Genomic DNA, 16,644 nt, shown 5'->3' with positions numbered 1-16,644 from the left:
TATATATATATATAAATAGCAGTTAGTTTGTTTAATTTTTTAAATAATCTATTCCTAACAGTTTGGTGATAGTAACGAGCGAAATTAAATAGAAAAAAAATTCCATTTTTGGCACGTTTTTCTTAAATATATTCCACAGGCAAATGGTTACAAATGATATAGTGGTAGATAATTATGGTAATATTTACTTATTTTTTAGTAAAACAATATATTTCAACTTACAAAGTTTACTAAAAAAGTTGAGATATTTTAAAATGTAGTGATAGTTCAAACAGAATTATTTTAGAGGCTTAAAAAATATGAATTGGCCAAAAGTAAAAAGTTCTGTAAAGCGATCTCTAACATCCGAAACAAAAACAAAAAAATGCAAAATTAGAAAAATCTATTTTTTTTCTACTGGGTTCAAAATCATTGAAAAACATTTTTATTAATAATTTTGGTTTAGGAATTTAATGGTATTTCGGAATATTCAAGAAATCTAAAATAATCTTTTGATCTCGTTTAAAACTCCTACACCTATAATTAAAAAAGGTATTAATGGTTGTCAAAGAAAAGCTTATAACTTCGTATTGCTTTATGGTACTTCTTCTTTTTTTTTTTAAATATCCTAACTGTACAAAAATTCATTATAAGAAGTTCTTTCCATTCTTTTTGCAAAAAAATGAAAAAGAAAAAATCCTTAAAACAAAATTCTAAGTTGAATTTTAAAAAATGATTTCTTTGAACTTATACTAAGTAGAATACTAATTCAATAAATAAAAATAGAATTTCCTGTTTTAGAATAACGCTTGCGTAAGCGATAAGACGATATTAGACGCAGCCTTGTTTTAAATACTAGAAATGAAGTTACTGACCTATAAATATTTTGTCTAGGACTTAATGTCTTTTGTATTTTTGCATCATCTTTATTCTCAGAATTCAATGATAATGCAGAGTTGAAGACAATGATTTTTGTTATGATTCACAATTATATTTTGACTTGAGTGACTTTATCACATTATGTATTAAATCATTTGGATTGGGTTTTTTTTTCTTCATACTTATTGCATATTATATACATCTTCAATTAAGAGCGATAACATCTTTCAAAAAAGACAGATTTTCTTTAAGGTTCATTTTTATATGTAAGTCATTTGTATAAATATTTTATATCTCTTAGATTTTCATACTAGTTTTTAAGAGAGTGTATTTTAGATCTTTTTTGTATTTTCTAATTTTTAATGTTGTTATGATATTCCGAATTTGCTGAATCTTGCTAATCATAAAGTTACTTTGAATCCCGTATGAAAGCTTTTTTTTAATTATCTGAATACTTTTATTATGAAATTCCGAAACTTGCTCAATCATATGGTTACTTTGAACCATATATGAAATTTTTTTTTAAATAGAATACTTTTATTATGAAATTCCGAAATTATGCTGAATATTGATAATCATATAGTTACTTTAAAGCATATATGAAATGTTTTTTTTTAAATTGAATATTTTTATTACGAAATTCTGAGATTTGATGAATCTTGATAATTATATAGTTACTTTGAAGCACGTATGAAATATTTTTCTTTTAAATATCTGAATATTTTTATTGTGAAATTCTGAAATTTGATGAATCATGATAATCATATAGTTACTTTGAAGTAGGTATGAAATGTTTGTTTTTTTTTTAATTTCTGAACATTTTTTAATTCATTCGTATTTTTCTTATATTTTTCATACTTCTTTCACATTTTATTTTATCTTTTAATTGAAACTCCAATTACTTAGACAAATAGCATGTTTAAAGTAGAACAAATATTTCTAACTGATTGGTAAGATTTATTTGTAGTTACTTTTCTAAGTAAGCTAACTAACAAATCTTTTCTGTATCTTCAATTTTGTTGCTAACTTTAAGAAAGGGTACTTTTCTGTTTGCATTTTGTAATTTTCATTCAGTTTTCCGTGAGAGTCCGAAATTTTGTCAATGTCGACAATCATACATAGTCGCTTTTGTGTACGTCAAAAATAGTTTCTTAATGTCACTCAGAAATGTCACTAAAAAAACTGTAGCTTGGTGAAAGAAACCAATCACCGATTTGAATATAGTGATATGAAAGTATCTAATATCTTGTAAAAAAATCTCAAGCAAATAGAAAACAAATTAAGATTTATTCGTCGGTGCAACTTATTATCTAACACACCTCCGAGTAAACACATAAAAAAAAAATTTAACAAACAAATTTTTGTTTTGGGAAATTACTTTTCTTCATGTCTAGAAAAAAAAAAGAAAAATTCAATTAACTTTTGTAAGAATTTTATGAAGGCTTTCGCAAGAGATTTGAGGTATAAAAATTCCTTTTTATATATTATAGGTTAAAAATACCTGTCAAAAAAGAAATCAGAAAATAAGTAAATCTATAATATTTTTTAAGCAAAACTATCTTCAAATTATAATTACATTATTAGAGGTATAACTTCTATTATTAGGAATCATACACTCGAATAGTTATATACAAACAATTTTTTTTTTATTTCTCCTACGAATTTATAAAATTGTGTATTTTTTAAAAAAAAAAGTTATTTCATTATTTTTTTTGCATTCAACTTAAAATCTCAAATGCATAAAGATGTTTTATGTACTTCTCACTAACAGTGAAATAACTTCTTTTAAATTGGAAGTAAATATTCTGAAATCTCCGACGATTATCGGATTCTTTTTTTGCTTTCACTTTAAACTTCGTGTTGAAAAGTATTTCTTATGCATGCATTTTTATTTCTTATGCATGCATAAAGTATTTCTTATTTCCCTTATGCATGCATATTGCATAAGGGAAAACAAACGAGTTTATAAATGGAAAAATGATTTTTGATCTTTGAAATCCCTATAAATACTGATTTTTTATTAATCTTAAAACTAGTTTCAATGCTGTCAGAAAAAAATTTTCACCTTTATAAAAGTAGTTAAAATTTTAAAGGATTAATTAAATATTAATAGTGACTTTTTGAGAATTTGTTGAATCTTTGGAGCTTTTGCAATGAGAAGTCCAACGTGTTTTCTTTCATTGTGAATAAAAATATATTATTTATTACGCAAGTAAACACGTTAATACTTTCTCTAAAAGTTTCATAGCTGTTTCTAAAATTATATTATATATACTACTTAACATACATAAATTATATACAGTTTAAATCATTGAAACTTTTACGAAATAAAACCTTTTTAATTGGTAATATTTTATTAAGAAGAGTTCGTGTAAAAATCCTTAAAAAAACTTTTAATTTACTTTATAAATAAAAAACATAAACATTAATTATTAAAAATCAATCAAATTTTAATCGATAGCTATACTGTTAAAATTCCGGATGAAATTATTCTAAAAAGTACTGTCACCTTAAGTACAGCGTCCGTAAAACCCATTTTTCCATAATATTCATTCATATCGTAAAACCCATTTTTACCTTAAAGTTTTTTACCGTAATTTATACTATAATATTTATTTAACTACATTGGCTCAGTGATTTTACAGTAAATATTAATGAAAAAATTATGGTATATCAGATTTTTTTTTTCGCTAAAGATTGAAGTAAAAATGAATTTTACGGTAAAACGTACTGGCAACCCGAGTGCCGGTACTTTTTACTGACTTTACTTTTTAAAGTATATGTTTAAATTACTATTATTCTATTATTTATGAATTCCTACTATTTTCTAAATTCATCTTTCCGTTCTTCAATAGAACAATCATTTGTCAATCAATTTGAAATATCTTTGCTCTATAAATTCCAATTAATTCTTAATTAACTGAGTTTCATTTATAACATTCGATACATTGGTTTCAAATGTTATTTTTACACTTTTAGAAAGAGTGCCAACATGCTTCAGGTCTTGTACAGTCTAAAGAATTTAATGAATGCCCATCGACGCAATTCAGAAACTTTTGTATTTTATCTTCATTATCGAGTAACCTTCCTAATACTGATAGGATTCTCGATCTTAATTACAACTAATCAAATTGTCGGTGAGAAAATACATTGTCTTGCTGGTGAAAATACTAAAATCAATTCAGCTTTGCTGGAATCTTACTGCTGGGTATCCTCAACGTATTCTGTCAGCACAGCCTACTTAAATGAGGTATGATTTTCAATCGGAAAAAAGAAAAACAGATTAATTTTTTTTCGTTTAATCATTATTATTTTTATTTAATAACAAAGTTGTATATTGTCAGATAAAAATATAATGATAAAAATTTTAATTAGTTTTTCATGCACTACCTTTAATTTAAAATTTGATATTTTAAAAATGAAATTTTCAAGATTTTTCCTTGAAAACTTTAATTTTGTGGTTTGATATCATCATGTAAAATATGACCAGCTCAAATTTGTGATACTTATTATTTCAAAAATAATAGTTTTTTATTTTAATAGTATTCTTTTAACAGCTCAGCAATATTATTTAAAAATTAATTGCATTATTATTAAAAAAAATTATTGATTTAATTTTTTCTGCACTCTTCCATTCTTTAACAATTATGTTCCGAAAGCAAAATGTTTTGTTGCTTTTAAAAATTTTTAAAAAAATGCTGTTTTTCAAAAAGTAAATTAATTTCATGTTTGCATTTAATTTTAATTTCCATTTTCAATTTTGATTAATTCCACATTTTATTATTTTTTTTAATTAAAAAGTTGTATATTATCAGATAAAAATATAATGATAAAAATTTTAGTTAGTTTTTCATGAACTACCTTAAATTAAAATTTGCAATTTTTTTTTTCAAGATCTTTCCTTGAAAACTTTAATTTTGCGCTTTGATATCATCATGTAAAATATGACCTGTTCAAATTTATGATACTTATTACTTCAAAAATAATAGTTTTTTAATATAATAGTGTTCTTTTAACAGCAGAGCAATATTATTTAAAAATTAATTGTATTATTATTTAAAAAAATTATTGATTTAATTTTTTCTGCACTCTTCCATTCTTTAGCAATTATGTTCCGAAAGCAAAATGTTTTGTTGCTTTTAAAAATTTACAAAAAAATTTGGTTTTTCAAAAAGGAAATTAGTTTTACAGTTACATTTAATTTTAATTTACATTTTTAATTTTGAGTAATTCTACATTTTAAATTCCGTTTTTCTTTTATTCTATCCCTATCTATTGATTCATCTATGTTATGGTGCTTTTTCAGACACTGAGTAAATAAGTATGGTCAAAACTACCAAAATACGGTAAAATTTATTTATGGCTTTACGGAAACATGAAAAAGCTCAGTAATTTTTATCGAAGCGCTTTAGTAATAATTTTAGTAAAATTAGCAATATAACATGATTTTATAACATGTGAAAAAATTTGGTAAATGTAAAATTGGGCATTTTTATCATGATACCTCAGAGCATAGCATAAAAATTCTTTATTCGGTTAAATTTACTTCACAGTTTTGTATTTTTTGCTAAATATGTAGTAATAAACACTATAATTTTAAAAATCGGAATTTCTGGTAAAATCATTACCATATGAACGGAAAAATTACCAAATGAATGGCTTAAATGCCGCATGTTTTGGTTTTTATCACCAGAATAATAGCAGTTTTTTCACCAGAACTACCTTTACTATACAAACAATTTACTATAATTTTACCAGCATTTTTTTTCTCTGTAAAGGAAAGAATAATAACAAAGAAATGTTTTGACCCTCTCTGTTAATGACACATAAAAATCGTCTGCTTTGATGCAAGGCTCTGCGTGAGCTCTTTATAAAATCGATGTTGTTGCATGGTAACTGCGTGGCGCAAAACCTACGTACTTCAGCATGCGAGACGTTACGCAATATTACAAAATCTAATATGAATTATGAATAAAAAAATACAGAACCATAGATAAAAGGTTGAATCCCGGCCACGATTTTCCATTTTCCAATCCAGCAGCGTTTAACAATCCGCTCCTGTTCTTAAATTTAAAAAAAAAATTGATTCTTAAACTCGGGTAATAAATTTTTAAAGAAATACAAGCTTGCATGATATTTGCGACCAACTACAAGCTAAACTCCGTGGAGCGACAGCCCATAGAGGGCCAAGGCCTACTGTGCCTATCTCAGTTATCTTGACCTTGAGCTCTGGGGTGCAGGAGCAGATGTTCCGGTCAGATGGTCAGGCGAACGCGGAACTCCCACTGTTTAGTTTCCAATCATGCTTCGTACAAATTTATCGACCCACTTAAGGAACGTTGCCCGGTCCGAGGATCGAACCCAGGACCTGTGGCATGGGAGCGCGAAACACTACCACTCAGCCACCGGTCGTCACGACCAACTACAACCGAAAGAAAAATTTCAAAAAAAAAGAGAGAGAAAGAGAGAGTTAGTCGTCACCACCACAGTGCCACTCTTGTAATAGTAACCACAATGCCTACATCAAATCAATCGCTACCTCCAATATTAGTTGTGATTACTAACTCGTGAGTATAAACAATTTTAACTTCTCTCTTCGGTATACTTTTAAATTTTCTAATAAAGAAAAATTTTTAAAAAAAATTGGCTTTCTAAAAAAATTACTAACTGAATAAATTATGAAAGCTATTCGTCACAAAAAGCCATTTTTCCAAACTATTATTTGAGCGTAAGGTTTATTTTTAAGCTATCAGTACCAGACATTACTCCTTATGATATTTACTCTAAATGCAACATTTAAAAACAGTTTCATATTTAGTTACAAAAAAAATTATTATTTTATGATTTATTCCAGACGGGATTTAAAGCTCCATATCCAGGAATCAGTCTATCCGGGAAAAAATCCGAATTAATCTACAAAAATTACTACCAATACATATACCTATGCCTGTTCATTCAAGCTCTTTTCTTTTACCTGCCACATCTGGTCTGGAAAAGTGTGGAATGGAAACGAATGGACAGATTATACCATCTCATCATCAACTATGATAAAAAGCAAAAGAAAGATACGGAATCACATTCATCCACCCCATTTGAAGAAGCTGCAGCTTACATTGAAGAAAGATGGGGAACCCACAGAGAATACATCATCTTGTACGTTGCGTGTGAAGTGCTTTCGTTCATGAACCTCATAGTTCAGATTTATATTGTCGATATATTCCTCCATGGTGAGTTTTTTGGGTTAGGTTTGTTTTACACTTCTCATCAAAATTCACATTGGATGCAGGATCCTATACATTTATTCCCATTAGTTTCAAGCTGCTATTTCAAAAAATATGGTGCTGGTGGTAATATCGACATCATCGACGCCATATGTGTCTTGCCACTGAATGCGTTGAATGTTAAAATGTATCTTTTCATATGGTTCTGGTTCACACTTCTGTTGTTTTTATCTGTTTTTAATCTATCTAATATGTTGCTCAATATTTGCATTCCTTATTATCGAATGCTGCCTTTTAGTTTGTCGCGTGTGGTCTTCAAGAACGCTCCGGGGAGGACAGCTTATACTGATCTTTTGGAAAATGGAAATTTTGGTGACTGGTTTGTATTAAGTTCTATTAAGAGCAACATGGATCCTATTGATTTTAATCACCTGAGTGAAAAAATTTTAGAGAAACTTTCTGACATCACAGTGGAACAGAAGGAATAAAGGAACTCTTGTGTAATATTCGTGAGATCTATTTAAAATTTGTAAGTTGTACAAACTCATGTGTTTTCTAACAACCAGTATAAGCATCTCCAATTAATGTACACTTTATACAATTTTCCTTCTTATACTGCACTTTAACCCAAACTCTGAGATTTCGTATCTGTACCTTATTTACTGAGCACACCCCAAAAGATTTAGTTCAATTCTTTTACTAACCCTTTCGATACTAGTAATACATTTATTTTAAAATAGCATCGCTTTAAAATGGATGTTTTGCAATGACCACCCTTGATGTATGCTTTTAAAATTTCATTGTTTTACATGCCATCATTTATATAGCTTTTCAGTATTTTTGTCAAACGTGAAGTAAAAAAGGGGTGCACGTTATTTGTTTCGAATTAATATTGTAGCTTGGAAAAGCAAACACGCTATCGAGATATTTTAGATTGCCAACAGGAAACGTAGGCTGAAAAATATCAAAACATGTTTTATTGCCAGGTAAAATTTGTAGATCATTCTTATTACTGACTTTTTACTCCACTCTGTTTATTTCACCAATCAAACAAGGGTTTTTTTTCAGCCTCGCCTTCCTCAGCGAAAATTCGTTTGATTCTGAAACCATTTTTGTTCTTCCTTGCTTGAAAATTTCTGACTTTCATTGTGTACTTTTCGAACTTCAATTTCGACAAGAGTTCTAATAACTTATATTATATTATGGAATAAACTGTGTAAAAAAATAATTTAAAAGATATGAAAGAATATTAAACTTGCCTACAATGAACTCTCCGCACAAGCATAAGTTTAAAATATTATTTTCATGAGCAGATTATTTTTCATTGATTGAATTTACATGTGTGCCAAACATATTTATTTGTATTTTTTGTTTAGTGATATTGTGTTATCTTAAAAGTTTTGGAATATATTTAAATTCTCTTATAAATGTATTTCCTTCATTTAAATGCAATTTTCAATGTCACAGTATTCTTGATTTGTGTACCATGAAGCACTCTTGAACATAAAAATTTCTTTAAGTATTTTCAAAGAAAGTTTTGAGGGCGAACCAAAAATAACAGGGTGAAATTTAAAGCCTTGTTTCTAAAAAAATTACTAAATTAAAACACATCATATATCACAACTTTTTCAACTTTCTTTTGTATGTGCGTGTGTGTTTTCTTCTGTTATAATAAAACTTTTGAATTATATATTCTTCTATTACAATAAAACTTTTGTACTTTGCATTATATATACACATATTTGGCTACCGTATTTTGTACCTCTTTTTATGCTACAAGTTTGTTTTGTTTTTTTTTTTAATTTATGCCAGTTCTTTTTCAAAAAGCAATTCAAGCTACGAAATTAGTTTATGTTATTTGAACTGTTATACAAGAGTTATTTTCTCATACAATAACTTTTCTCAAACAATATTTTCTCCTAAACAGCAATAAATATATTTTTTAATTCTGTCTGAGTACATGCACCAACCAACTTAAAACCCACTGCCAATGCTAAGTCAGTGGTTAAGATGTGAATTAATGTCACAGTTATCTCAGAACAATGTAAATTAATGGCACAGTTATCTCAGGAAAATGTGATTCCATTTTATTTCAGTGTTTTTGTATTTGATAAATCGAATTAAAAAAATTAATATGAAGAGTTGACTTTTAAAGTAATTCCTCAAAGAAATTTTTATGTCCTTTTTTTTTCTTTCGCTAACATCGAACTTCAAAAATCAATAAAAAAAAAAGTAACGAAAATATTTGTAGAAAAGCAAAATCTACTAATTAATTTTATTTTATTTTTTAGTATTTTTATATTGCAAAAATAATCTGTTTTAAAATCAATTCACTAATTTCAGAGAAAATTATGACATAAATTCGTATTTTCTCTATAGTGGCGAACAGCGTTAGCTCCAAAATTGAAAATGGATGGTAAAACCGTTTAATTATCGCCCCTTTTAAAATTAATTTTTACGAATTCTCAAGACTAATTACTTTGTGTACATGATAAATATAAACAATCATAAGCAACTGTGTGCTAATCAAAATTCCATTTCATATTAGACATAATATTAGCTATCATTATTTTCACAACAAAAAAAAGTGAAAAAGTATGATTTATTTTATTAAGAGTTATTTCAAGGTTATATAAATAATTTAATGGAACACTGTTTGTTTTTATTTCCAATTAATCAGCTAGTTCAGTTTAGTTTCAGCAAATCTTTTGAATGCATCAATAATTTTCCCTGAGTTTTCATACAAATAAAAAAGCTTTTCTAAAAAAAACTCATGTAAAAACATGCATTTTAATTATTTTATAATAAGCAATTTAATATTAAAAAGTAGTTTTAAATGAAAATTTATATTCATTTTTTTAATTAAGTTTTGAGCAAGAGAAGAAATTTAATTCATTTATTTCAAGGGTTATTCTAAATACTTTAAGTATTTAACATTTAAAATTATTCATTTTATTTTTTGGATCGAATAAACAATGTACAGTAAGAAAAACAATAGTAATACAGATATTACATAGATTTTAGTTCGCTTTGTAAGTAAAGACAGAATGAAATTTTCGTTATTTTTTAGCATACGAGAGACTTTCAGATTTATTTTTAAAACAAAGTGTCATGTGGCACAAAGAAATGACAAAAAGTCTTTACGCTCATTACAGAAAACTTCTGAAATTTTTTTTTCACTTTTTCTGTAAAGACCGCATTCTTTGTTTTCAGGTACAAAGAAAAAAAGATTCAAGCACTTAAGAGAATGTTTTCTATTTGTGAAAGAACACGTGGGAAACTAAACCCTCATTTCAAGGTTCTTAGACATGTTGAAAATACCAACAAAAAATATTTTTTTTAAAAAATACTCCATACAGTTGTAATAACTTATGTTCCATAGCATCGTACAGTGAACGAAATGAAAGAAAAACAGTGCAAGGGAAAATTAACTTTTTCTTCCCAGATTTTCAATTTGCGAAAAATTGTTGAAATACTTTCCAGAGAAGATAATTATCATACCTAGAATCACAATTTCGTTCCTAGATTATCTTTTTTCTCAGAATGAAATTATTATCCTTAGTTTTAAGATAATATCCTGTTTGAGTTAAATTAATATCGGAAACCTAAATAACGAAGTCAAATAAATTATCACTATTGAAATTATTAAGATAGGAATATTATATCATTAAATGAACAAATTATTATACAAATTTTTTTCAAATGGATGAATAATTAAATATACATACTAAGAAGCATATCACTAGAAAGGGCATATCATGCAGAAATTTTTAGCTTAAAGCACTTTTCTTAATATTACTTTTTTTTTTAAAAAAAAAAGGCTACATTTTGGAAGACTCATTGCAAAGTGAAAAAAAAATACATGATGTTTCCATTTTTACTCTTTGATTTTAAAATAATTAATTAGATTGGGGGACATTTGTTTTTATACACGAGATTTTTTAACAGATCTTAGACACTTTCGTATCGCGATTTCAAATCTGCAAGCGGTTCCTCTAACCAAATTAGTTGTTTTTTCGTACATACTTAACAGGGGGGCATACTTTTCGTACATACTTTTCGTTAGCTATACTTAACAGGGGAGCGCATAAATGTCGCGACAAACTTCTGAGAGATTTAAGACACATTATCAGGATTGAAAGTGAACAGGAACCCATGCCCGGAAATATCGTCATATGCCGATAGGGGCACTTCCCTATTATGAAATGTTTCTTCGTGTGCTTCTGAACAGTTCACAGTAGTGGAAGCACCCCTATCCGAGTACAGTGACATTTCCGGTCATGGGTTCCATGAAAGTTTGATCCTGATGATGTGCCCTTACTCTCCTAGAAGTTTGTCGCAACATTTATGCAACCCTCCCTCCCCCTCCAGTTATAAATGACGTTTTTAAACTTGTACATTTCAACCAAAAATAGACTAAAAATGTCATTTTAAAAAAACTGTATCTTTATGAGCAAACCATATATAAGATTTGAAATCCCCACACCCAAATTAGGCAAGATTAAGTATTTGTAAATATGCAACAAAAACCGTGTTCCGCATTGTTATTTCATTCTTAAAAACAAGCTTTCCTCGACATAATATTTTTCTCAGCATCTAATATTAGAGTTTTTTTTGAACTTCTATAAATTATTTTTTTTTAATATTTAAACAATTATTACATTTCAATTCCAAAATAGTGCAAAAATTGAACTTCGATTTATTTTTTAAAGAAAAGTAATTTTAATTCACAAAAATAGGAAAAAATAATTCGATAAAATAACGGAAGACAAAACTTCAAAACTTCTATGTGTAACAAATAACAAAAGATGTAAAAAAAAACTGCTATATGGTCCATGCCGCATCAGTGATATTAATATCTAATCATATATTTATTAAAGCAAAATTTTGCATAAATTAGTCGTATTATTTGCAAAAAAATTTATTCCAAATTAATACTTTGCAGAAAATAAAATCTAATGTTCAGTTTTTCTCTCCTCAATTATGACTTTTTTGGATACTATGGACTAAGTCTATAAACTTTACAAAAAAAAAAATTTGTAACAACAGCTTGTATGAAAATCTGAAAGAACACTTTTACTTATTCCAGATTTTTTCCCAAAAAGTAAATGTGACTAGAATCTATGTTTAATTATATCCAATTTTTTTAAAATAATTTGCAGCATATTTTTACCATATTTGCCATCTTTATGACATAAAAATAATTAATGAATACATACAATTCGATATTTAATAATGAAATCCTTGGAAAAATTTATATTTTTAGCTTTTATTTCAAATAAAATTTGTGAGATCCTTTTTAATAAAGCAACGTATATAAGGCTGGAATAATACCTTAATAACTTTTGATCAAATATTAAGATTTTCCCGAGATTCTAACCTTAAATATGCTAATTAATTAGTGCATAAAATATTTTAAATCAAACTCAAAAAAGAACTTTCTATGAATAAATAGGAATTTTCCGACGTGTTTAGATTCTTTATCGTTAAATAACTATGCCCCAGTGTAAAAAAATGGTGACTAATGCACATTAAATCTGTTGGGTCACAAAATCCTCCAAGTTCCCATAACAAAATAAAACTTCTGGGAGTACTGAATTGGAGAGTGATCGTTCTCTCGTTCAGGTCAAAATTACTATTTGTGGATAAATAAATAGACGTATTAATGAGCCCTCCCTGTAAAACGTGCTGTGACGTGTGTGTAGCTAAAATCATATTCTTAGCCATAGATGGCTCTACTGAAAAACAAGAAACCCTCTCTCTGTCTTAAATTTGCTTGGTTTCACCAATCAGGCTTGCTAGTATTGGCATTTTCATTAGACAACAACAACAAATAATTATCTATAGCTGAAATCGTCAAAACATGGTCCCAATAATTCAAACAGGAGAGCGGTCGAAAGTTATGATATACATTTTACTCGTTTCTCCATATTTCCGAACTAATGAAGGAATCAAAGACATTTATCGCACAATTACAAAATTTATTAAGTCAAAAATAATTCTATGTAAAACATTATTTTTATCATTAGTTTTGATTATTTAATTTACTAAAAAGCTTTCCTGTAGCAATCCATTGTGGGCTGAGGGGGCATGGAGATTGTGGACCTACGATTTCATGACCAACGCAAAAATGAGCTCCTGTCCTTCATATTGACAATCCATCGCCCTAACTATTGAGCCAGCGCGAATCATTTCATTTAAAAATTATCGAAAAAATTTTTATTGTAGGATATACAAATTTTTACAGTAATTTAATCTACATAATTTTTAATTTAAAAAATTCAAAATATGAAGAAAATCTCTCGAATTTTTCCGGAGGCAAAAGATTAAAATTTCTAATTGTCTTAGAGGGTAAAATACGCAACAAAAAAAATTAACATTCAAATTTTAGAAGCAAAAAAATTTGTCCAAAATTTCAGACCATTCTCCTGTCTAATCTTTAGGGTCCACATTATCAAGATTGTGGTAACAATCAATATTTTGTGAAACAAGAATTGAAATCTGTTGAGAGAAAAAGTCATGTTAATTCAATTAAATCACGTTTTGGAGTTTTATTTACTGACTTAAAATATAATCTGAACTAATTAATTAGTATATTTAATTTTATGAACTCGAACCGTTAAAACTGACTTAATGTACGAGTGCATGTCCAATTATTATATCAAAAGTTATTAAAGTGTTATCATTTTTTTTTTACATCCAGTACTTAGCTTAACTACTAGAACTATAAACTATGCTGTTTTGTCGGGGAGCATTAAGAAAAAAGATGTATTTGAAAGAAGGATCTAATTTTGGTTTCAAGCCACTGTCGCGTTTTAGGTACTCAGGAGCAAATTAAGATACCACGACTTCAAAATTAGCGCTCGTATCTCGAAGAACTAAACAAGAAAACTTCTCCCTAATCTAAGCACTTTATCATTTCGCAATATTTTACGAAATTGCTCGTGTTACCCTTGGCTATGCTTGAGAAGATAATTTAATTCGTCGTAAGAATTTAAGCTTTTTATAAACCTGCACCTGTGCTCTTAGTCACATAATTCTAACCTATTGCCTTCGTAACCTTATGCCCAATAGATCAATGATAGGGACTGTGTTTTAAATAGCCTGGCTCATTTTAAGTAGTTCTAAAACACGCAAATTGAAATATATTATCTTAACGTTTATTTCCTTATTTATTTTTTTATAATCATTAAAAATTATGAAGACCAACTTAAAATTATAAAGTTACCTTACCTTTATAAAGAGTGTTTCAAAATAACGTGACTGAAAGGAAAGGGCAAAAGCTTTACGAAATTTACCAAAAGTCGCATAGGAATATGGGGTTTGAAAACGCTATACGGAGCCCAGAATGGCAGAAAATACTAGAAATACTCATAACTAGAATGCTCATAACAGATAGAATACTAGAATATATAGAATACTAGATAGAATAATAGAATGCTATAATATATAGAATACTAGATAGAATAATAGAATGCTATAATATATAGAATACTAGAATATATAGAATACTAGATAGAATAATAGAATACTATAATATATAGAATACTAGATGGAATTATAGAATACTATAATGTATAGAATACTAGATAGAATAATAGAATACTAGATAGAATAATAGAATACTAGAATACTCATAACTGGAAAAGTTAACTACATCTTTAAAGATAAAATCTATAGGACTATCTTAAAAACTGAAGCTATGAAAAAATTAAACGAAATCCGCGGTAGCATAACTGCAGGGATGCATCGCAAAACTGAATACCTGTAGTGAATAGCACAAAATTTCATTTTCTAAAGCTATAAAACACGTCATATATCACAGGTGTTTAATGCACCAACTGTCTTATCTATCACTTGAAATGCTAATCAGATTTCCTTTTCCCTGCATCTATTATACGCGTCATATTATAAATTAAATGGACAAAATGATGTGAGACATTCAAGAGAACAAAATATTTTCTTAAGAAAAATACCACATGAAACAAGTATACCATAAATACAACACAAAACCGAATATCAGCATAAAGATAACACTATTAATAGTAATAATATATTACGTAATAGCAGTATAAAAAGATCATGCACCAAATTGCAATCAAACCAACAGTATGAGAAATCAAGCATAAATGAAAACACCCATCGAGAAAAATAAGACAGTTTTAGAAACTTTTAACTTGATCATTAACAAAATGATTTGTTTTGAAATTAAATTAAAATTTGAACTCTAACTTTATTTTTTGAAAAAATTATTGAAATTTCAAACATGTAATGTCTAAAATATAAAAATTTTGTTTTAAGAACTGTTGCTGGTGCGGAATGAATAGCCACAAACTTCTAATTTATTTATTGCAAAAACTTGTAATCTAATCTAGGATAATTCGTTTAAAATTTTTCACTACAGATAATGATCATTAAATCTAATTTTTTAAGGGGGATAAAACTTTCAACTGTGCAGCAACCATTAAAAACTTTGAGCGAAGCAACAATGAAAAATAAGACACTAACAATCAGTAATGAGCAACTAGTCAAATTTTCATTTTGTGACGTAGCTAAGTTAACTGCCAACCGAGCTAAAACATAAATATTTTCCTCATAATGCTGCTTCATCATTGTTCTGAATAGAAACAAATACAGTGCCGCTTTGAGGAGAACTCCTCCAGACTATAAATCTGGTCTGATGCTATAGTAACAAGCGAGAGCACATTTCTATCGGGGGTGCAATATAGGAATGATTGTGTAAATTGATTTACTCACGCTGACCTATGCCAAGATCAAGACAAAACTATCCACCCCACACCCCTATTCGAAGTGACTTTTCCTCGTAACCATGGTACCCACCACGACGCGAGGCTGATATCTGAAGGAGTTCTCCTGAAAGCCGCACTATACCAATTCTGAAGAGTGCAAAAAAGTTTTCCCTTTCTCAAACATACACAGAGCAGAGATTATTCCGTAATAGTTGAACCCCTCCCTTGCTTCGGAGATCTTATGAAGCAAACGTAAAAACTAAAACCAAAACAGTTAAAGGGACCCGTACCATTTGCGTTGGGAATTGAAACAAGATAATATGCTACAAACCATTGATTCAACTTTGCAAATATTCACGTTTAAAACTCGTAACTAAAAACTCGTTTTTCAACCAGTTTCTTTGCAGATTTATTCAATATAAATTTTTCGTTTTTTTTTTCCCTCTAAGTTTTAAAAGATGTAATGGTTTGAGAGATAGGACTTATATCATTCTATACCCGTTTATCACGCTGCTTAAAACAAAAAAATTAGTTCGAAAAGTTTAATGATTTCGGATAACACCTTCTCCAACTAATAATAACAATCAACTAATAGTTTATTCCGCCCTGGCAGCGTCCCCTATAACAAAAATTTCAAATTTCACTAATAGGGGCATAGCACCTTTATTTCTTAGACAAAGTTTGAGAATAATGGAATTTGACCATCATGTTGAAAGTAGGGTTCATTAAGACTAATGATCTTGCAGGTTTAGTCGTTTTATATCAAGATTAACATGTATGTTAGCCAGGAGCGAATGATGAAGGTTCAGGTGACC

At 28.2% G+C, this 16,644-nt stretch overlaps 1 protein-coding gene across 1 annotated transcript; it reads left to right on the top strand.

The window, feature by feature from the left end:
* Positions 1-917: 917 nt before the first annotated feature.
* LOC107446473 (innexin shaking-B) lies at positions 918-9,028 on the top strand. Its single transcript, XM_043053111.2, has 3 exons — positions 918-1,124; positions 3,838-4,108; positions 6,713-9,028. Exons 2-3 carry the CDS (start codon positions 3,851-3,853, stop codon positions 7,565-7,567), a joined length of 1,113 nt encoding a protein of 370 aa, XP_042909045.1. The 5' UTR covers positions 918-1,124; positions 3,838-3,850; the 3' UTR covers positions 7,568-9,028.
* Positions 9,029-16,644: the final 7,616 nt, after the last annotated feature.

This window comes from Parasteatoda tepidariorum, chromosome 1, assembly GCF_043381705.1.
Source record: "Parasteatoda tepidariorum isolate YZ-2023 chromosome 1, CAS_Ptep_4.0, whole genome shotgun sequence".
NCBI lineage: Eukaryota > Metazoa > Arthropoda > Arachnida > Araneae > Theridiidae > Parasteatoda > Parasteatoda tepidariorum.
This window is presented reverse-complemented; position numbering and strand designations above follow the sequence as displayed.